This window comes from Gobio gobio (genome assembly GCF_949357685.1).
Source record: "Gobio gobio genome assembly, chromosome: 8".
Lineage (NCBI taxonomy): Eukaryota > Metazoa > Chordata > Actinopteri > Cypriniformes > Gobionidae > Gobio > Gobio gobio.
Genome location: NC_137114.1, coordinates 56907316 through 56929689, shown reverse-complemented (window position 1 = coordinate 56929689; position 22374 = coordinate 56907316). Strand labels below are relative to the sequence as shown.

Sequence of the window (22374 nt, the reverse complement as noted above, 5' to 3'; positions counted from 1 at the left end):
GATATTGAGCCAGTTTTGCACGTCCACAGACGTCCATAGGGGGTCCTACTCAGACGTCCAGATATTGAGCCAGTTTTGCACGTCAAAAGACTTCCATAGGGGGTCCTAGTCAGACGTCCAGATATTGAACTAGTTTCACACATCCACAGACGTCCATAGGGGGTCCTAGTCAGACGTCCAGATATTGAACTAGTTTCACACATCCACAGACGTCCATAGGGGGTCCTAGTCAGACGTCCAGATATTGAACTAGTTTCACACATCCACAGACGTCCATAGGGGGTCCTAGTCAGACGTCCAGATATTGAACTAGTTTCACACATCCACAGACGTCCATAGGGGGTCCTAGTCAGACCTCCAGATATTGAACTGGTTTCACACATCCACAGACGTCCATAGGGGGTCCTAGTCAGACGTCCAGATATTGAACTAGTTTCACACATCCACAGACGTCCATAGGGGGTCCTAGTCAGACGTCCAGATATTGAACTAGTTTCACACATCCACAGACGTCCACAGGGGGTCCTAGTCAGACGTCCAGATATTGAGCCAGTTTTGCACGTCAACAGACGTCCATAGGGGGTCCTAGTCAGACGTCCAGATATTGAGCCAGTTTTGCACGTCCACAGACGTCCATAGGGGGTCCTACTCAGACGTCCAGATATTGAGCCAGTTTTGCACGTCAAAAGACTTCCATAGGGGGTCCTAGTCAGACGTCCAGATATTGAACTAATTTCACACATCCACAGACGTCCATAGGGGGTCCTAGTCAGACGTCCAGATATTGAACTAGTTTCACACATCCACAGACGTCCATAGGGGGTCCTAGTCAGACGTCCAGATATTGAACTAGTTTCACACATCCAGAGACGTCCATAGGGGGTCCTAGTCAGACGTCCAGATATTGAACTAGTTTCACACATCCACAGACGTCCATAGGGGGTCCTAGTCAGACCTCCAGATATTGAACTAGTTTCACACATCCAAAGACGTCCATAGGGGGTCCTAGTCAGACGTCCAGATATTGAACTAGTTTCACACATCCACAGACGTCCACAGGGGGTCCTAGTCAGACGTCCAGATATTGAACTAGTTTCACACATCCACAGACGTCCATAGGGGGTCCTAGTCAGACGTCCAGATATTGAACTAGTTTCACACATCCACAGACGTCCATAAGGGGTCCTAGTCAGACGTCCAGATATTAAACTAGTTTCACACATCCACAGACGTCCATAGGAGGTCCTAGTCAGACGTCCAGATATTGAACTAGTTTCACACATCCACAGACGTCCATAGGGGGGTCCTAGTCAGACGTCCAGATATTGAACTAGTTTCACACATCCACAAACGTCCATAGGGGGTCCTAGTCAGACGTCCAGATATTGAACTAGTTTCACACATCCACAGACGTCCATAGGGGGTCCTAGTCAGACGTCCAGATATTGATCCAGTTTAACACGTCCACAGACGTCCATAGGGGGTCCTAGTCAGACTTCCAGATATTGAACTAGTTTCACACATCCACAGACGTCCATAGGGGGTCCTAGTCAGACTTCCAGATATTGAACTAGTTTCACACATCCACAGACGTCCATAGGGGGTCCTAGTCAGACGTCCAGATATTGAGCCAGTTTTGCACGTCAACAGACGTCCATAGGGGGTCCTAGTCAGACGTCCAGATATTGAACTAGTTTTGCACGTCAACAGACGTCCATAGGGGGTCCTAGTCAGACGTCCAGATATTGAACTAGTTTCACACATCCACAGACGTCCATAGGGGGTCCTAGTCAGACGTCCAGATATTGAGCCAGTTTTGCACGTCAACAGACGTCCATAGGGGGTCCTAGTCAGACGTCCAGATATTGAACTAGTTTCACACATCCACAAACGTCCATAGGGGGTCCTAGTCAGACGTCCAGGTATTGAACTAGTTTCACACATCCACAGACGTCCATAGGGGGTCCTAGTCAGACGTCCAGATATTGAACCAGTTTCACACGTCCACAGACGTCCATAGGGGGTCCTAGTCAGATGTCCAGATATTGAACTAGTTTCACACATCCACAGACGTCCATAAGGGCTCCTAGTCAGACGTCCAGATATTGAGCCAGTTTTGCACGTCAACAGACGTCCATAGGGGGTCCTAGTCAGACCTCCAAATATTGAGCCAGTTTTGCACGTCAACAGACGTCCATAGGGGGTCCTAGTCAGACCTCCAGATATTGAACTAGTTTCACACATCCACAGACGTCCATAGGGGGTCCTAGTCAGACATCCAGATATTGAACTAGTTTCACACATCCACAGACGTCCATAGGGGGTCCTAGTCAGACCTCCAGATATTGAACTAGTTTCACACATCCACAGACGTCCATAGGGGGTCCTAGTCGGACCTCCAGATATTGAACTAGTTTCACACATCCACAGACGTCCATAGGGGGTCCTAGTCAAATCTCCAGATATTGAACTGGTTTCACACATCCACAGACGTCCATAGGGGGTCCTAGTCAGACGTCCAGATATTGAACTAGTTTCACACATCCACAGACGTCCATAGGGGGTCCTAGTCAGACGTCCAGATATTGAACTAGTTTCACAAATCCACAGACGTCCATAGGGGGTCCTAGTCAGACGTCCAGATATTGAACTAGTTTCACACATCCACAGACGTCCATAGGGGGTCCTAGTCAGACGTCCATATATTGAACTAGTTTCACACATCCACAGACGTCCATAGGGGGTCCTAGTCAGACGTCCAGAAATTGAGCCAGTTTTGCACGTCAACAGACGTCCATAGGGGGGTCCTAGTCAGACGTCCAGATATTGAACTAGTTTCACACATCCACAGACGTCCATAGGGGGTCCTAGTCAGACGTCCAGATATTGAACTAGTTTCACACATCCACAGACGTCCATAGGGGGTCCTAGTCAGACGTCCAGATATTGAGCCAGTTTTGCACGTCAACAGACGTCCATAGGGGGTCCTAGCCAGACGTCCAGATATTGAGCCAGTTTTGCACGTCCACAGACGTCCATAGGGGGTCCTACTCAGACGTCCAGATATTGAGCCAGTTTTGCACGTCAAAAGACTTCCATAGGGGGTCCTAGTCAGACGTCCAGATATTGAACTAGTTTCACACATCCACAGACGTCCATAGGGGGTCCTAGTCAGACGTCCAGATATTGAACTAGTTTCACACATCCACAGACGTCCATAGGGGGTCCTAGTCAGACGTCCAGATATTGAACTAGTTTCACACATCCACAGACGTCCATAGGGGGTCCTAGTCAGACGTCCAGATATTGAACTAGTTTCACACATCCACAGACGTCCATAGGGGGTCCTAGTCAGACGTCCAGATATTGAACTAGTTTCACACATCCACAGACGTCCATAGGGGGTCCTAGTCAGACGTCCAGATATTGAACTAGTTTCACACATCCACAGACGTCCATAGGGGGTCCTAGTCAGACATCCAGATATTGAACTAGTTTCACACATCCACAGACGTCCATAGGGGGTCCTAGTCAGACCTCCAGATATTGAACTAGTTTCACACATCCACAGACGTCCATAAGGGGTCCTAGTCAGACGTCCAGATATTGAACTAGTTTCACACATCCACAGACGTCCATAGGGGGTCCTAGTCAGACGTCCAGATATTGAAATAGTTTCACAAATCCACAGACGTCCATAGGGGGTCCTAGTCAGACGTCCATATATTGAACTAGTTTCACACATCCACAGACGTCCATAGGGGGTCCTAGTCAGACGTCCATATATTGAACTAGTTTCACACATCCACAGACGTCCATAGGGGGTCCTAGTCAGACGTCCAGAAATTGAGCCAGTTTTGCACGTCAACAGACGTCCATAGGGGGGTCCTAGTCAGACGTCCAGATATTGAACTAGTTTCACACATCCACAGACGTCCATAGGGGGTCCTAGTCAGACGTCCAGATATTGAGCCAGTTTTGCACGTCAACAGACGTCCATAGGGGGTCCTAGTCAGACGTCCAGATATTGAACTAGTTTCACACATCCACAAACGTCCATAGGGGGTCCTAGTCAGACGTCCAGGTATTGAACTAGTTTCACACATCCACAGACGTCCATAGGGGGTCCTAGTCAGACGTCCAGATATTGAACCAGTTTCACACATCCACAGACATCCATAGGGGGTCCTAGTCAGACCTCCAGATATTGAACTAGTTTCACACATCCACAGACGTCCATAGGGGGTCCTAGTCAGACGTCCAGATATTGAACTAGTTTCACACATCCACAGACGTCCATAGGGGGTCCTAATCAGACATCCAGATACTGAACCAGTTTCACACATCCACAGACGTCCATAGGGGGTCCTAGTCAGACGTCCAGATATTGAACCAGTTTTGCACGTCCACAGACACCCAAAGGGTGTCCCTTGTTAGACGTCCAGATATTGAACCAGTTTCACACGTCCACAGACGTCCATTGGGGGTCCTAGTCAGACGTCCAGATATTGAACCAGTTTTGCACGTCCACAGACATCCATAGGGGGTCCTAGTCAGACATCCAGATACTGAACCAGTTTCACACATCCACAGACGTCCATAGGGGGTCCTAGTCAGACGTCCAGATATTGAACCAGTTTTGCACGTCCACAGACATCCATAGGGGGTCCTAGTCAGACGTCCAGATATTGAACCAGTTTTGCACGTCCACAGACGTCCAAATGGTTTCCTTGTCGGACGTTCAGATACTGAACCAGTTTCACACGTCCACAGACATCCATAGGGGGTCCTAGTCAGACGTCCAGATATTGAACCAGTTTTGCACGTCCACAGACGTGCAAAGGTGGGCCTGAACTGACAGACGTTATACAGACATGACAGACTATTTGATGTCACATGTGTGCTGGGTAGTAATTTGCATATCAATAATATAGTTAAATTGATCTTGATTCATACGAGCCTATGCAAAATATGATGTGATGCATAGACTTACGGGATCCAATTGCATTGCAAAGATGAAACCTTTGACAACGTCGGCTAGTCCACTGTTGAAGAGTAATTAGGTGAAGTGAAATTACTGTGTGAATGAAAGCTATCGTGAACTTTGTAATGTTTGGAGTGGATGTCATAACAGTTCCTTCATAAAAAAAGTATATCTTTTTCCTTTGTGCTGTGTGTGGAATAACAACCTGGAAGAAAGAACGCAACGAGTGGACCATAAGGTCTATCATAGGAATACTGTTTATGCATGAAATCATTCAAATCATCGGGTAAAAATGCATGCTTATGTGAGACCCATGCTGTTTAGAATCATTTTTTTATAGGACTGCCGTCTGCCAATCAATTGCCATGTTCCATGCATAATTCAGACACAGGTCACACCGTATGCCGTTCCCATAGCATCAACGTTATGCCGCTGTGTCTCGTTCCCTTCTCAGGGAATCAGGGTTATGTACATAACCCTAGAAGTTTAGTTTAGTAATCTACAAGCATGATTGTAGTCAAAACTATTGAAGACAAAACTTTTGATTAACAACAATATTTTGTGTATTTGTAGGTCAAATGGTCTTATGTAGGTAAAGCAAGGAAGAAACACCCTCCACCCAGCTTTTTCTCTCTGCACTTTGCCGGCCTCCATACAAATTCCTCTTCTCCTTCAGTACTCACTTCAGAAGAGTCAATCTCATTTTACTCTGAATTCGGTATCACTTTATATGACTACTCCAGGTTACAGAGGGCTCTTTACTGGCCCAGGCCTGACAGAGCAATCACAAATGTGTCCATGACGACTAGTCCAGACCACACTGAATTCATCATTCAGGACCTGAAAGAGAGCTATCAAATAGGGGAGGAACTTTTTGTTACTGTGCACGCAAAGGACTTTGGCAACAAATCCAAGGGTTACGGAGGTGACTTTTTTCAAGCCAAGCTGTTCTGGGACAAAACTAAGGTCAGTGATTTTTTTTTACACATGATGTACTTAACATGATCTAATCTGCTGCTTGTGTCATAGAGAGTTATACTGAAAATGTGCCTCTGTCACAGGCCAGTGTTTTTGGGGAGGTGGTAGACCTGCTCAATGGCTCCTACTCTGTACGCTTCCTCCTGCCGTGGGTCGGAGAGGCACAGGTGGCTGTGCGTCTAATTCACTCCAGTGAAGTTGTGCAGCTCCTGAAGCATCTCACAGATACTGACGCTGACAGAGTGTTTTTCTATGGAAATTATGAGGGATCAGGACCAAATAATACCTGGCTGGAGGAAATAATGGTGTGTAATTTAAAGTGGGGCAAGAATGGACTAGAGCGTATGAGACAAGGAAACTGCTGCTGTGAATACATCGATCCACCTACTGGAGAAACTTGGCTCTGTCAGAGACCCAAATCACTGCCATGCAATGCCCTTGTGTACACCTCTTTGGGTGGTTATAACAACCCCCTGACTGATGAGGAGAAATTGCTTATGTGAGATTAACAAACTTTTGATTGACTGTGCATTTGATCTATTTGATGCATTGATGGAAAGGAATTATGACAACCATGTTCTCTTTGGCAGGGAGCAAACTAACAAAGGTATCAATGGAGATAAAAGGATCATAAACATTTTTCAATCTGATGGAAATGGAACTATTGGTATGTTGGTCAATAGCTTAACCCAGCAGAATAATGGGAAATGTGTTGCACATAATCAATTTTCAAGTCAAATAAAATCTCCTTTTTAAAAACGTATACATTTGACAGAACCTACATTTATTCGTCCTGCAGATGTTACAGAGAAATGTCGTCCTGGTTTACACACTCCAGTTCCGGCTGGCTTTTACCTGAATGATGTGTGGACTTCATTTGTCTGTAGCGCCCGCCATTTTACAACCCAAGCGACAACAGACTGCCTGAAAGACAAACACATCTACATGATGGGAGACTCTACTTCAAAACAGTGGTTTCAATTCCTTGTGGAAACATTACCAAGTGAGTTGCTTATTTGTTAATTAGAATTATATAGTATACAGTTTATAAATGCAGTAATTGTGGGTCTGTTTTTCAGCCCTGGAGGAGAAGTTTTTCAACAAACCATATTTCTTTGGGCCACTCATAGCAGTGGATGTGGCGAACAAAATTGACTTATGCTGGAGGCCTCACGGCCTTCCTTGGCAAACTATGAAAGCAGTATTTTCTAATCTGCACTACATGAGTAATGAGATCAATAACCTGGCTGGAGGATCCGACACTGTCCTTGTGTTCAATCTGGGGTTCCATTTCTCCACATACCCCCTGGATTTCTTCACCCATAGAGTGTTGAGTGTCCGCAAAGCTGTTCTAGCCTTGTTACAGCGCGCACCTGCTACTACTGTTATAATCAAGACTGCCAACACTGGCTATAAGGTAATGTTATAGGCTTTTGTCACTTCAAAAGCGGAAGCTTCAAATAGCAGCATAAAATATCTTCCTCTGTAGCCTGTATCAACGGCAGTTCCCGTAGCACAGGATTGATGTTATTTATTGATGTACAGTTAATAACAGATATTTCATCTAAACACATCAACCTCAGTTTGCCATAATGCCATAAACACATCAGTTTACTATCATTAATTGGGGATGATGTTAAGGCGAGACACTACAGTCTTAACCTGCCTACAAAATCCACCAGAGTACTGATACTACTACTACCGTCACACACGATTGCAATGAACGATGAGAGAGAGGATCTAAGTGCAGCAGTAAAGTTTTTATTCAACAAAAGAACTAGAAAAAAAAACACTCTTGACAATAAAACAGAACAACCAGTAAACGGGACAATAACAGAAAACGTCTCGGTTACGTATGGTAACCCTCGTTCCCTGAAGGAGGGAACGGAGACGTACGTCGGACGTCACAGACGAATTGGGATCACTTCAGGGAGCCCCTATCAGCTTTGAGATATAGAGAACAGGCCAATGGGCCATTGGCGTGCGAGATTTGCATCTTGCGTTCCGCACCGCGCTGCGGGTATAAACAGGAAGAGAGAGCAGCGCACTATTGTTTTTCACTGAGGAGACGAACTAGTGACTCGGCCATGCAGTGATGGTACAGCAACTGTGGTGATGGGACGTACGTCTCCGTTCCCTCCTTCAGGGAACGAGGGATACCATACCTAACCAAGACGTTCCCTTTCATTTGGTCACGTTCGACCTATGTCAGACGTCACCGACGAATTGGGATCCCTTTGGGGGGATCCCCTTCCAGCGCCCAGCGAAGAGCCCCTCAGACCCCGTCTGTTCCGGGCGGGAAAACTCATGCAGAGAGAGTCACTGCTGCTGTTCCGCAAGACCCACTCAGCAGGCTATTGCGCTGGGAAAGCGTGCCCGGAGGGGCCGCTGCGGAAGCCACATCATGCCCAGAGGGAGTTACCATGTGGAGAATACCCGTATGGACTGGCCTTGGGCAGTACAACATACGGAAGTCCCCGGGGTGACCCCTGCCCTTATAGGGGCATCTCCTGGAGCAAATAAGCGCACATTTCCGTTACAAGGGGAAGAGAATGGCGCAGCAAGCCGACACTTAGAACAGGCACTTCAGTGTTACTGACTATGGGAAGTGAGCACACAGGAAGATACCGGCTCTACACGGAGGCTATAGAATCTAGCGAACGTGTTAGGTGTCTCCCAGCCCGCAGCTCTACAAATATCTGTCAGCGAGGCGCCACGAGCCAGCGCCCAGGAAGAAGCTACCCCCCTAGTGGAGTGGGCTCTTAACCCGAGCGGGCAGGGCACGTCTTGGGCTTCATACGCTAAGACGATGGCATCCACTATCCAGTGGACCATCCTCTGCTTGGAGACAGCCTTTCCCTTCTGCTGGCCTCCGTAACAGACTTACGGAAAGCTTTGCGTTCTGTCCAATGCAAGTCCACAGGGTGCGGACCAGACAGAGAAAAGCTAGGGCTGGGTCTGCCTCCTCCGAAGGCAGCGCTTGCAGGCTCACCACCTGGTCCCGGAAGGGAGTGGTTGGAACCTTGGGCACATATCCAGGCCGGGGTCTCAGGATTACATGAGCATTACCAGGCCCGAATTCCAGGCACGATTCGTCGACCGAAAATGCCTGCAGGTCCTCTACCCTCTTGATGGAGGCCAATGCTTGACTGCATTGGCCTCCATCAAGAGGGTAGTACCTTCAGAGACAGAATTTTTAATTCAGCTGAAAGCAAAGGCTCAAAGAGCGCTCTCTGCAGTGCGATTAGCACCAGAGTTAAGTCCCAAGAGGGTATAGAGGGAGGGCAAGGCGGATTTAGTCTCCTCACCCCCCTCAGGAACCTGACGATCAGAACGTGCTTGTAGGAAGGAAAGCACAGAACTGATCGAACATCTTCAGGGGTCTTCTTGGCGAGAAGAGCACCGATCGACTAACAGGTTCCACTTCAACGCATAGAGGCGCCTCGTAGAGGGAGCTCTAGCGGAAGTGATGGTGTCTACCATCCAAGGTTATTATAGTTTTGCATTATTAAATTAGTTTTTATTTTATTATCGTTTTCAATTATGCAACAAATTTCAGTTTAGTTTTGGTTAGTTTTATAAATTGTTTTGCTAGTTTTAGTTTAATTTTTATTTTGTAAACACATTTTTATGTATTTCGTTTCAGTTTTAGTTTTTGTAATTATAGTTTAGCAGAGTTACCAGAACAAAGTGTAGAGACCAAATCAAGATTTTTAATTTCAGCAAAGTTTAATGTTTGCACAGATTAGAGTTAACTCTTATGCAGACATTTTAATAATAAAAATAAAATAATAGAATACAGATTGTTTTATTTAATGCCATGTCAGCATCTAAGGCTATATTCATGGCAAAAATTAAAATACAAATATACAAATATCATATAAATACAATAAAAACAAGCAAACAAACATGACAAGTCATATACAAGATTTGTATAATCAACTTATGATTAAAAAAAAATCCAAAACCTTTTCATGCATAATCTTACTAAATAAGTCCTTAAGTGAAATAACTTGATAAAAGAGCATTCTTGTTTTAACCCAGGACAGTCCAACAAAACACATTTAACGGAGAGAGGAGAATCTTACAAAACATGAATAGATTTGGGTCTTCACCTTTTAAGATTCAAACTATGACCTATACGACAAACAATGGTCTGACATTGAACAAAGAACCAAATAAATGCAACGTAAAAATATAAAAATATATAAAAATATAAAAATGATAAATTCCAGACAAACTCATTAATATTAAAGATAAAAAAAATATTGTAAAACAATTAAAATATTATTTATTTAAAGATTATTTCTTCAGTTGTACAATGTAGGCTAGCAGTGTGACCACTACAGCTAAAGTCATCTGACTACAACCAACACAAACTGTTGTGAAGACAGTGTGATTAAATGATGAAGTGTGTGTGTGTGTGTGTGCTTGTTTATGTGATTTATGAGGACACAAATTTGTATAATGACATGGGTATTACACTGGTATTACAACATCAAGGTGGTTTATGAGGACATTTCAAATGTCCCCGTAAATCAAATCGCTTTAAAAACATATTAAACAATGTTTTATTAAAAATGTAAAAATGCAGAATGTCTCCTGTGAGGGCTAGGTTTAGGGGCAGGGGCAGTGTAGGGGGATAGAATATACAGTTTATACAGTATAAAAACCATTACGCCTATGGAGAGTCCTCATAATGCTGTTGCACCAACATGTGTGTGTGTGTGTGTGTGTGTGTGTGTGTGTGTGTGTGTGTGTGTGTGTGTGTGTGTGTGTGTGTGTGTGTGTGTGTGTCCTGGTATTCCTTACTTTGTGGGGAAATGTCTCCACACGGATAATAATATTATTAGTAGTAAATGATTTGTAAAAACAATGATAACACCTTTGAGCATGTAGGTCCTAATTTGAGATCGATATATATGGGACAGTTAAAGGGATAGTTCACCCAAAAATGGCAATTCTGTCATAACTTACTCACCCTCAAGTTGTTCCAAACCTGTATGAGTTTCTTTGTTCTGCCGAACACAAAATAATATATTTATAAGAATGTTTGTAACCAAGCAGAGAGAGCAATCATTGACTACCATAGTAGGGAAAAAAATACTATGGTAGTCAATAGTTGCTGTATTTTCTTTGTTTCAGAAACGGCTCAGTCGCCTCAGCCTGCTCTCCGCCGAGGGCGCCCTCCCCCCTCATCTTCACCTGGGCCGCGCCGTGGAGGTGGTTGCAGGATGTCACCCAGTCCGCTCCAGTCCGGCAGCCTGCCTAACGCCAGGCGCTGTAGCATTCTTGACGCGGACAACTCAGAGAAGGGTTCCAGTTCTTTCCAGGGGATGGTAGCAGCATCTCTCCTTCCCCTGGTGGAGGGCCGGGGGAAAATCCTTCCGCTGCTGGCCCCTGGGCTAGCGGCGCCTGGAAAGAACTCATGTCCCCATCTCTGAGCCCCCAGAGACCGGTGACGGCAGTGTACACCGCCCCAGGGCCGCGCCCAGCCTCCTCTCAGGGCATTCCCCAAATGGAACACACTTCCTTCCCTGGTCTCCTCTGTCAGGTCGCAGCCGCGGGACGCTATTCCTCCCGCGTCTGGGCCAGTCACGCTGCCTCACTGCCCCACCCGGGGTACGTCTGTGGTCCGAATGACCACGCTGGTGCAGTTCTTGGGAGCCTGGCTAGAGCTTCCCAGACTGTCCCGCTGGGTCGCGAAGACCATCAGGCTCGGCTATGCGATTCAGTTCACGCAGGCTCCTCCCTGCTTCCGAGGAGTCCGTTACACCATAGTGGGGCCCAATGTCCCTGTCATGCATGCAGAGATTGCCGCCCTACTGGCGAAGGGTGCGATCGAGCCTGTCCCTCCAGCCGAAATGAAGTCCGGCTTCTACAGCCCCTACTTCATTGTACCCAAGAAAACTGGTGGGTTATGACCAATCCTGGATCTGCGCGTCCTGAACCGATCCCTTTACACGCTTCCGTTCAAGATGTTGACAGCGAAAGCCTTTTCGAATGCGTTCGTCCAGCCGATTGGTTTGCAGCAATCAACCTGAAGGACGCCTACTTCCATGTCTCCACCCTACCTCGACAGATCGTTCTTACAGTTTGCTTTCGAGGGGCGGGCATATCAGTACGCTGTCCTCCCATTCGGGCCAGCTCTGTCCCCTTGCGTCTTCACGAAGATTGTCGAGGCAGCCCTTGCCCCACTCCGGCAGCACGATGGGCCAGTGACTCTGGCCTGCCTGCAGACCCTCACCCTGTGGTTGAACCTCAGCTTTCTACAGGCAGGTGTTCCCTTAGAACAAGTTTCCAGGCATGTTGTTGTATCAACAGATGCCTCCACCACGGGCTGGGGTGACATTTGCCATGGACATGCTGCCGCGGGCTCCTGGACAGGACCCCTGCGCCTCCTGCATGTCAGTTGCCTTGAGTTGCTGGCAGTACGGTTCGCCCTGCACCGCTTCCGAGCGTTGCTCAAGGGTCAACATGTACTAGTCTGGTCAGACTACACGGCCACTGTAGCATACATGAACCACCAGGGTGGTCTGCGCTCCCGCCGTACGTGTCAACTCACCCGCCATCTCGTCTTATGGAGTCAGAAGCATCTGAGGTCCCTTCATGCTGTCCATAGCCCAGGAGAACTAAACCGTGCAGCCGACGAGCTCTCACAGTTTCAGCCACTTCCTTGGAGAGTGGAGACTCCATCCACAGATGGTCCAGCTGATTTGGGAACAGTTCAGCGATGCACAGGTAGATCTGTTTGCCTCCCATGACTCTTTCCACTGCCGCCTGTTTTACTCCCTGATCGAGGGCACGCTCGGCACGGATGCACTGGCGCACAGCTGGCCGCGGGGTCTACGCAAGTATGCGTTCCCCGCAGTGAGCCTTCTTGCACGGGTACTCTGCACGATCAGGGAGGACAAGGAGCAGGTCCTTTTGGTCGCCCCGTACTAGCACGGCCGGACCTGGTTCTCAGAACTCATACTCCTTGCAACAGCCCCTCCCCTGGCCGATTTTTCTGAGGAAGGACCTTCTCTCTCAGAGACGGAGCACTCTTTGGCACCCGCATCCCGATCTTTGGAACCTCCACGTGTGGCTCCTGGATGGGACGTGGCAGGTTTGAGTACCCTACCACCTCAGGTGGTGGCTACCATCACTTCTGCTAGGGCATAATCTACTCGACACGCCTATGCGTTGAAGTGGAACCTCTTCATCACCTGGTGTCCTTCTCGCCAAGAAGACCCCTGGAAATGCCCGATCGGGTCTGTGCTCTCATTTCTCCAAGTAGGGTTGGATTGAAGGCTGTCTCCTTCCACCCTGAAGGTTTACGTGGCCGCTATATCACTCTACCATGACCTCGTGGAGAACAAACAGGTAAGTCAGCACGACCTGGTCAACAGGTTCCTGAGGCGAGCCAGGAGATTAAATCCTCCTCGCTGTCCTCTTGGGACCTCGCAGTAGTCTTAGATGCTCTGCAGAGGGCTACCTTCGAGCCATTGCGGTCGGTTGATTTTAGGTGCCTGTCAACGAAGACAGTGCTCCTGATCGCTTTGGCCTCCATCAAGATGGTAGGGGACCTGCAGGCATTTTCGGTTGACAAAGTGTGCCTTGAGTTCGGGCCGGCTAATTCTCCCGTGATCCTGAGACCCCAGCCTGGATATGTGCCCAAGGTTTCCACCACTCCGTTTAGAGACCAGGTGGTAAACCTGCAAGAGCTGCCTTTGGAGGAGGCAGACCCAGCCTTGGCACTGCTCTGTCCAGTACTCTTTGTCTTTTATGGTGGGAAGCTGAAGGGAAAGGCTCTCTCAAAGCAAAGGTTGTCTCACTGGATAGTGGACACCATTGTTTTGGCTTACCAGACGCTAGGGCGTCCATGCCCCCTTGAGGTCAGGGCTCACTCCACCCGGAGTGTAGCCTCCTCTTGGGCTTTAGCGCATGGCACTTCGCTGACAGACATCTGCAGAGCTGCAGGCTGGGCGACACCCAACACATTCGCAAGATTCTACAATCACTGAGTGGAGCTTTCCAGAAGCCCTGAGCTCCTCCAGCACTGTCGACTCTGACACCAGTAAGTCTGCCCTCTCGAGCCCAGACCCTCGTGTCAGGCTAGGTGCCTCCGTGTGCATGGTTCCCCTCTGGGCGACCCCCACATGTGTATTTCCACCGTAAGCCTCCTTGAGCAGGTGTCTTTCCCTTGCCAAGCCCTTGCATCCTGGGGTTAAAAATTCCACCTTTGGCTGGTACCCCAGAGTTCTCCGTCCATGGAACCCCCTTTCGTTAGTCACTGACGTTACTTGGAGTGAATGAAAGGGAACATCTCGTTTACGTATGTAACCCTCGTTCCCTGAGCGGAGACGTAACGTCCCTCTGCCACGTCCGCTGTACCGCTGGAACGACCGGGAGTTCAGTCTTGGCTCCTCAGCAGGTAAACATAATGCGATATTGCCAGCGTACTCCCTTATATACCCACGTGGTGGGGCGGAGTTATGCATGCAAATTCCGCATGCCCATGGCATTGGCACTGCCATTGGGCGTTTTCTAAGATCTCAAAGATGATTGGCTTTTAGGCAAAACCCCCATTCGTCAGTCAATGATGTTACGTCTCTGTTCCCTCCTCAGGGAACGAGGGTTACATATGTAACCGAAACGTTCTTGGGTGCAGGCTTGGAACTTGGCCATTGTGTTTTAGGGCCTTTCAGAGGCTCTTTTCGAGCCTATTGAAGAAGTTCCTGATACATTTCTTACACTAAAAACTTTTTGCTATTATGTCTCTCAAGAGAATGGGAGACATTCTAGCTCTTTCGGTGGTACCCTCGGGCTTGGAATTTTCTCTGAGTATGGTTAAGGCCTTCCTTCATCAAAGGCTGGGATAGATTCCTAAGGTTCCTACTAATGTTGTAAGACCAGTTATTCTGCAGGCCTATTGTCCTCTTCCCTTTTGGACGTCAGACCAGGAAAAGCTTAATCTGCTCTGCCCTGTGAGAGCTTTAGATGCTTATGTCCACAGAGCTGCCCTGTGGAGGAAAACTGCACAGCTGTTCGTATGTTTCGGGTCACCTAGAAGGGGATGCCCAGCATCTAAGCAGAGAATGAGCAAGTGGGTGATCGAGGCCATTTCACTTGCTTATGAGGTGGCCGGTCTTTGGCTGTACGGGCACACTCTACTAAGAGTATGGCTGCTTCCCTTCAAGAGTGTGTGATGAGGCAGGGTTGTCCTCACTGCATAGCTTTTTGTGAGGTTCTATGAACTTGACCTCAGCTCTACACCGAGGGCATCGGTGCTCGATTCGTAGTGTGCAATTTCACACAGGCGGGCATCTGGTTCCTATGGAGATGTGGGTATAGCGTTCCCACAGCAGTGACGCAGCGCAAGATCCCTTAGTTTCATACCTAACCGAGATGTTTTATGTTGTTATGTTTTTGTATGTTTTAAAAGTTATCACAATATGACAATATTGATTTCTCATAATGTAAACATTATTACGTTATGAGCTCAAGATTTTATTATGTACATTATGAACATTTTATTACAATAAAAATTTCATGCATTTTACATTATGTGCAGTTTTTACATTTATGTGCAGTTATTACATTATGAGTTGCTACAGGGAGCGCAGAAGCCTACTTTATGTGCATGTGCAATACTTCAGAGTATGCTTACGTTTTAAAATATTTTAATAAATTCAAAATAGAAAACAAACAACACGTCAAATTAAATAATTTGTTACATTTGTTACATTTATATAGCGCTTTTCTAGGCACTCAAAGCGCTTTACATATAGAAGGGGGAATCTCCTCAACCAACACCAATGTGCAGCATCCACCTGGATGATGCGACGGCAGCCATATTGCGCCAGAACGCCCACCACACACCAGCTGATTGGTGGAGAGGAGACAGAGTGATGAAGCCAATCTGTATATGGGGATGATTAGGAGGCCATGATGGAGAGGGGCCAATGGGCAAATTTGGCCAGGATGCCGGGGTTACACCCCTACTCTTTATCGAAGGACATCCTGGGATTTTTAATGACCACAGAGAGTCAGGACCTCGGTTTAACGTCTCATCCGAAGGACGGTGCTTGTTACAGTATAGTGTCCCAATCACTATACTGGGGTGTTAGGACCCACACAGACCACAGGGTGAGCACCCCCTGCTAGCCTCACTAACACCTCTACCAGCAGCTACCTGGTTTTCCCAGTTGGTCTCCCATCCAGGTACTAACCAGGCTCAGCCCTGCTTAGCTTCAGTGGGAAACCAGTCTTGGGCTGCAGGGTGATATGGCTACTGGTAAAAGACCATCCGAATTAGATAATGTCATACATCCCATAAAAAAATGGATTGCTTTCATGCACTCTACTTTGCAATAAAATCATTAAGTTGATCAAATTTAAATTGTTCAAATAAAGGAATATTTCCAGCCTAGAGTGAATTATTCAAAACTTTTGATTGAATTTTTTTTATTTTGTTTTGATCAAAATTCTTTTGATTTTGTTTGATTATTGTAACATATAGATCCACTGGAGGCAAATGTTCAGAACCCATGTGCAGCATTTATTTTTCCAAACATAAATCCTAACATAACTCAAAACTTGGCAAAACAACAAACAAAACTTGGCTTGACAATAAACTTGGCTTGATTAAACATAACAGACTTGAGAACACTCACCACCAACGGGTACAACGTTAATAAGAGACAAAGACACATGGCAAACATGAGGGCTAAAATACACACACAGACTAATGACAAGACAAGTGACACCTGTGAACAGTGATGAGACAATGAACCAATGACAGGACAAGACACAAGACCACATGAGGGCATGGGAGTCACATGATACTGAAACATGACAAAACCAGGAAGTGCATGACAAGACTGTGAACATGACACTAAAACAAAGCAAGAACATGATAAACTAAAACATGAACAAGGAACAATGAACATGAACCAACACCAAAACACCATGTGACAGATCCCCCCCTCTATGGGCGGCCCCTGACGCCCAAACACCAACACTTCAATGGCCTAATAACAAAGAGTCCAAACAAAAGTCTTGGGGGGCGGTCTTGGGGGAGGGATGGTGGGCCAGGCCCGTGCAGGGGCACCGGACCCAGACATGACCTGGACGGGCCTGGGAGCGTGGGCGGACCTGGACCCTGTGGCGTGGGCGGACCCTGTGGCGTGGGCGGACCAGGACCCTGTGGCGTGGGCGGACCCTGTGGCGTGGGCGGACCCTGTGGCGTGGGCGGACCAGGACCCTGTGGCGTGGGCGGACCCTGTGGCGTGGGCGGACCAGGACCCTGTGGCGTGGGCGGACCAGGACCCTTTGGCGTGGGCGAACCAGGACCCTGTGGCGTGGGCGGACCAGGACCCTGTGGCGTGGGTGGCCATGGCGGCAACGGCAGTTCAGGGGCCCACAGAGGCGTGGCCTTCATGGCCTCCATGTACCCCCTGCCCCCCCCCAAAATTTTCTTGGGCGGGACTGCGGGGCCGTGGGCTGGAGCCTGGACGGGGCCGTGGGCTGGAGCCTGGACGGGGCCGTGGGCTGGAGCCTGGACGGGGCCGTGGGCTGGAGCCTGGACGGGGCCGTGGGCTGGAGCCTGGACGGGGCCTTGGGCTGGAGCCTGGACGTGGCCTTGGGCTGGAGCCTGGACGTGGCCTTGGGCTGGAGCCTGGACGTGGCCTTGGGCTGGAGCCTGGACGTGGCCTTGGACTGGAGCCTGGACGTGGCCTTGGACTGGAGCCTGGACGTGGCCTTGGACTGGAGCCTGGACGTGGCCTTGGACTGGAGCCTGGACGTGGCCTTGGGCTGGAGCCTGGACGTGGCCTTGGGCTGGAGCCTGGACGTGGCCTTGGGCTGGAGCCTGGACGTGGCCTTGGGCTGGAGCCTGGACGTGGCCTTGGGCTGGAGCCTGGACGTGGCCTTGGGCTGGAGCCTGGACGTGGCCTTGGGCTGGAGCCTGGACGTGGCCTTGGGCTGGAGCCTGGACGTGGCCTTGGGCTGGAGCCTGGACTTGGGCCGGAGCCTGGACTTGGGCTGGAGCATGGACGTGGCCTTGGGCTGGAGCCTGGACGTGGCCTTGGGCTGGAGCCTGGACGTGGCCTTGGGCTGGAGCCTGGACGTGGCCTTGGGCTGGAGCCTGGACTTGGGCCGGAGCCTGGACTTGGGCTGGAGCATGGACGTGGCCTTGGGCTGGAGCCTGGACTTGGGCCGGAGCCTGGACTTGGGCTGGAGCATGGACGTGGGCTGGAGCTGGAGCATGGACGTGGGCTGGAGCAGATGACTCTGGCTGGGTTGTGGTGGGTACTGTGGGGTTGTGGGGCCCATCCTCCACAGTCCCCACCGTAAAAGATGACCCACCCAACTGCAGTGCAAAGTCAATATACTGGGCCAGAGTCCACGGCAAAGTGCTCTCAGGCATTAAATAAGCTAAGTGCTCATTCAGTCCAAAATAAAAAATGTCCTTGAGTGCCTGATCATTAAATTCTACTTGGCAAGATAGTCCACAAAACTCCTCAACATAATTTTCCAGGGGACGACTCCTCTGGCGTAAACGCAGTAAAGCAACTGCTGGGTCCATCTTGTTGGTCTGTTATTCTGTAACATATAGATCCACTGGAGGCAAATGTTCAGAACCCATGTGCAGCATTTATTTTTCCAAACATAAATCCTAACATAACTCAAAACTTGGCAAAACAACAAACAAAACTTGGCTTGACAATAAACTTGGCTTGATTAAACATAACAGACTTGAGAACACTCACCACCAACGGGTACAACGTTAATAAGAGACAAAGACACATGGCAAACATGAGGGCTAAAATACACACACAGACTAATGACAAGACAAGTGACACCTGTGAACAGTGATGAGACAATGAACCAATGACAGGACAAGACACAAGACCACATGAGGGCATGGGAGTCACATGATACTGAAACATGACAAAACCAGGAAGTGCATGACAAGACTGTGAACATGACACTAAAACAAAGCAAGAACATGATAAACTAAAACATGAACAAGGAACCTCCTCCTTGAACTGCCACCTTAACGTGGTGGAGGGGTTTGAGTACCCGAATGAACCTAGGAGCTATGTTGTCCGGGGCTATATGCCCCTGGTAGGGTCTCCCAAGGCAAACAGGTCCTAGGGGACGGGTCAGACTAAGAGCAGTTCAAAAACCCCTTATGACGACAATGACAACGAGGACCGTGACGTCGCCCGGTATGGCGCAGCCGGGGCCCCACCCTGGAGCAAGGCCTGGGGTTGGGGCTCGTATGCGAGCGCCTGGTGGCCGGGCCTTCCCCCACGGGGTCCGGCCGGGCTCAGCCCGAAGGAGCGACGTGGGGACACCTTCCCGTGGGCCCACCACTCACGGGAGGGACCGTAAGGGGCCGGTGCGGAGAAGATCGGGCAGCAGTCGAAGGCAGGAGCCTAGACAACCCGATCCCTGGACACGGAAACTGGCTCTTGGGACATGGAATGTCACCTCACTGGCGGGGAAGGAGCCTGAGATTGTGCGTGAGGTTGAGAGGTTCCGACTAGAGATAGTCGGAATCACCTCTACGCACGGCTTGGGCTCTGGAACCACACTCCTCGAGAGAGGATGGACTCTTCACCACTCTGGAGTTGCCCATGGTGAGAGGCGGCGGGCTGGTGTGGGTTTGCTTATAGCCCCCCAGCTCTGCCGCCATGTGTTGGAGTTTACCCCGGTGAACGAGAGGGTCGTTTCCCTGCGGCTTCGGCTCAGGGATAGGTCTCTCACTGTTGTTTGTGCCTACGGGCCGAACGGCAGTGCAGAGTACCCGGCCTTTTTGGTGTCCCTGGGAGGGGTGCTGGAAAGTGCTCCGACTGGGGACTCCGTCGTTCTACTGGGGGACTTCAACGCCCACGTGGGCAATGACAGTGACACCTGGAGGGGCGTGATTGGGAGGAACGGCCCCCCTGATCTGAACCCGAGTGGTGTTCAGTTATTGGACTTCTGTGCTAGTCACGGTTTGTCCATAACGAACACCATGTTCAGGCATAAGAGTGTCCATCAGTGCACATGGCACCAGGACACTCTAGGTCGTAGGTCAATGATCGACTTTGTGGTCGTTTCATCTGACCTGCGGCCGTATGTCTTGGACACTCGGGTGAAGAGAGGGGCGGAGCTGTCAACTGATCACCACCTGGTGGTGAGTTGGATCCGATGGCGGGGGAGGAAGCTGGACAGACCCGGTAGACCCAAGCGTACTGTAAGGGTCTGCTGGGAACGTTTGGCCGAGCCCCCTGTCAGAGAGATCTTCAACTCCCACCTCCGGCAGAACTTCGACCGGATCCCGAGGGAGGCTGGAGATATTGAGTCCGAATGGACCATGTTCTCCACCTCCATTGTCAAAGCTGCCGCTCGGAGCTGTGGCCGTAAGGTCTCCGGTGCATGTCGAGGCGGCAATCCCCGAACTCGGTGGTGGACACCGGAAGTAAGGGATGCCGTCAAGCTGAAGAAGGAGTCCTATCGGGCTTGGTTGGCTTGTGGGACTCCTGAGGCAGCTGACATGTACCGGCAGGCTAAACGGACTGCAGCCCGGGTGGTTGTGGAGGCAAAAACTCGGGCCTGGGAGGAGTTCGGTGAGGCCATGGAAAAGGACTATCGGCTGGCCTCGAAGAGATTCTGGCAAACCGTCCGGCGCCTCAGGAGGGGGAAGCAGTGCCCTACCAACGCTGTTTACAGTGGCGATGGGCAGCTGTTGACCTCAACTGGGGATATCGTCGGACGGTGGAAGGAATACTTTGAGGATCTCCTCAATCCCGCCATCACGCCTTCCATTGAGGAAGCAGAGGCTGGGGGCTCAGAGGAGGACTCGTCCATCACCCGGGCTGAAGTCACCGAGGTGGTCAAGAAACTCCTCGGTGGCAAGGCACCGGGGGTGGATGAGATCCGCCCTGAGTACCTCAAGTCTCTGGATGTTGTGGGGCTGTCTTGGCTGACACGCCTCTGCAACATCGCGTGGCGGTCGGGGACAGTGCCTCTGGGATGGCAGACCGGGGTGGTGGTCCCTCTTTTTAAGAAGGGGGACCGGAGGGTGTGTTCCAACTACAGGGGGATCACACTTCTCAGCCTCCCCGGGAAAGTCTATGCCAGGGTACTGGAGAGGAGAATACGGCCGATAGTAGAACCTCGGATTCAGGAGGAACAGTCTGGTTTTCGTCCGGGCCGTGGTACACTGGACCAGCTCTATACCCTCTACAGGGTGCTGGAGGGTTCATGGGAGTTTGCCCAACCAGTCCACATGTGTTTTGTGGATTTGGAGAAGGCATTCGACTGTGTCCCTCGCGGCATCCTGTGGAGGGTGCTCGGGGAGTATGGGGTCCGGGGTCCTTTGCTAAGGGCTGTCCGGTCCCTGTACGACCAAAGCAGGAGTTTGGTCCGCATTGCCGGCAGTAAGTCAGACTTGTTCCCGGTGCATGTTGGACTCCGGCAGGGCTGCCCTTTGTCGCCGGTTCTGTTCATAATTTTTATGGACAGAATTTCTAGGCGCAGCCAGGGGCCGGAGGGTGTCAGGTTTGGGGACCATGCGGTTTCGTCTCTGCTCTTTGCGGATGACGTTGTCGTGTTGGCCCCTTCTAACCAGGACCTTCAGCATGCACTGGGACGGTTTGCAGCCGAGTGTGAAGCGGCTGGGATGAGGATCAGCACCTCCAAATCCGAGGCCATGGTCCTCAGTCGGAAAAGGGTGGTTTGCCCTCTTCAGGTTGGTGGAGAGTTCCTGCCTCAAGTGGAGGAGTTCAAGTATCTAGGGGTCTTGTTCACGAGTGAGGGGAGGATGGAACGGGAGATTGACAAACGGATCGGTGCAGCTTCTGCAGTAATGCGGTCGATGTACCGGTCTGTTGTGGTGAAGAAAGAGCTAAGCCGTAAGGCGAAGCTCTCGATTTACCGGTCAATCTACGTTCCTACTCTCACCTATGGTCATGAGCTTTGGGTCATGACCGAAAGGACAAGATCCCGGATACAGGCGGCCGAAATGAGTTTTCTCCGCAGGGTGGCTGGGCGCTCCCTTAGAGATAGGGTGAGGAGCTCAGTCACTCGGGAGGAACTCGGAGTAGAGCCGCTGCTCCTCCACATCGAGAGGGGTCAGTTGAGGTGGCTCGGGCATCTGTTCCGGATGCCTCCTGAGCGCCTTCCCGGGAAGGTGTTTCGGGCATGTCCAACCGGTAGGAGGCCCCGGGGAAGACCTAGGACACGCTGGAGGGACTATGTCTTCCGGCTGGCTTGGGAACGCCTCGGTGTCCCCCCGGAAGAGCTGGAGGAAGTGTCTAGGGAGAGGGAAGTCTGGGCATCTCTGCTTAGACTGCTGCCCCCGCGACCCGGCCCTGGATAAAGCGGAAGAAGATGGATGGATGGATGGATGAACAAGGAACAATGAACATGAACCA

The 22374-nt window shown here is 50.0% G+C and overlaps 1 protein-coding gene across 1 annotated transcript in view; it reads left to right on the top strand.

Moving 5' to 3' along the window:
* Positions 1–22374, top strand: part of LOC307130668 (NXPE family member 3-like) — a 50879-nt gene that overhangs the window by 27416 nt on the left and 1089 nt on the right. Inside the window, exons 3-7 of the mRNA XM_079823764.1 lie at positions 5558–5950; positions 6046–6461; positions 6553–6629; positions 6762–6965; positions 7042–7379. Coding sequence (XP_079679890.1) covers positions 5558–5950; positions 6046–6461; positions 6553–6629; positions 6762–6965; positions 7042–7379 — 1428 coding nt within the window. The remainder of the gene's footprint in view (positions 1–5557; positions 5951–6045; positions 6462–6552; positions 6630–6761; positions 6966–7041; positions 7380–22374) is intronic.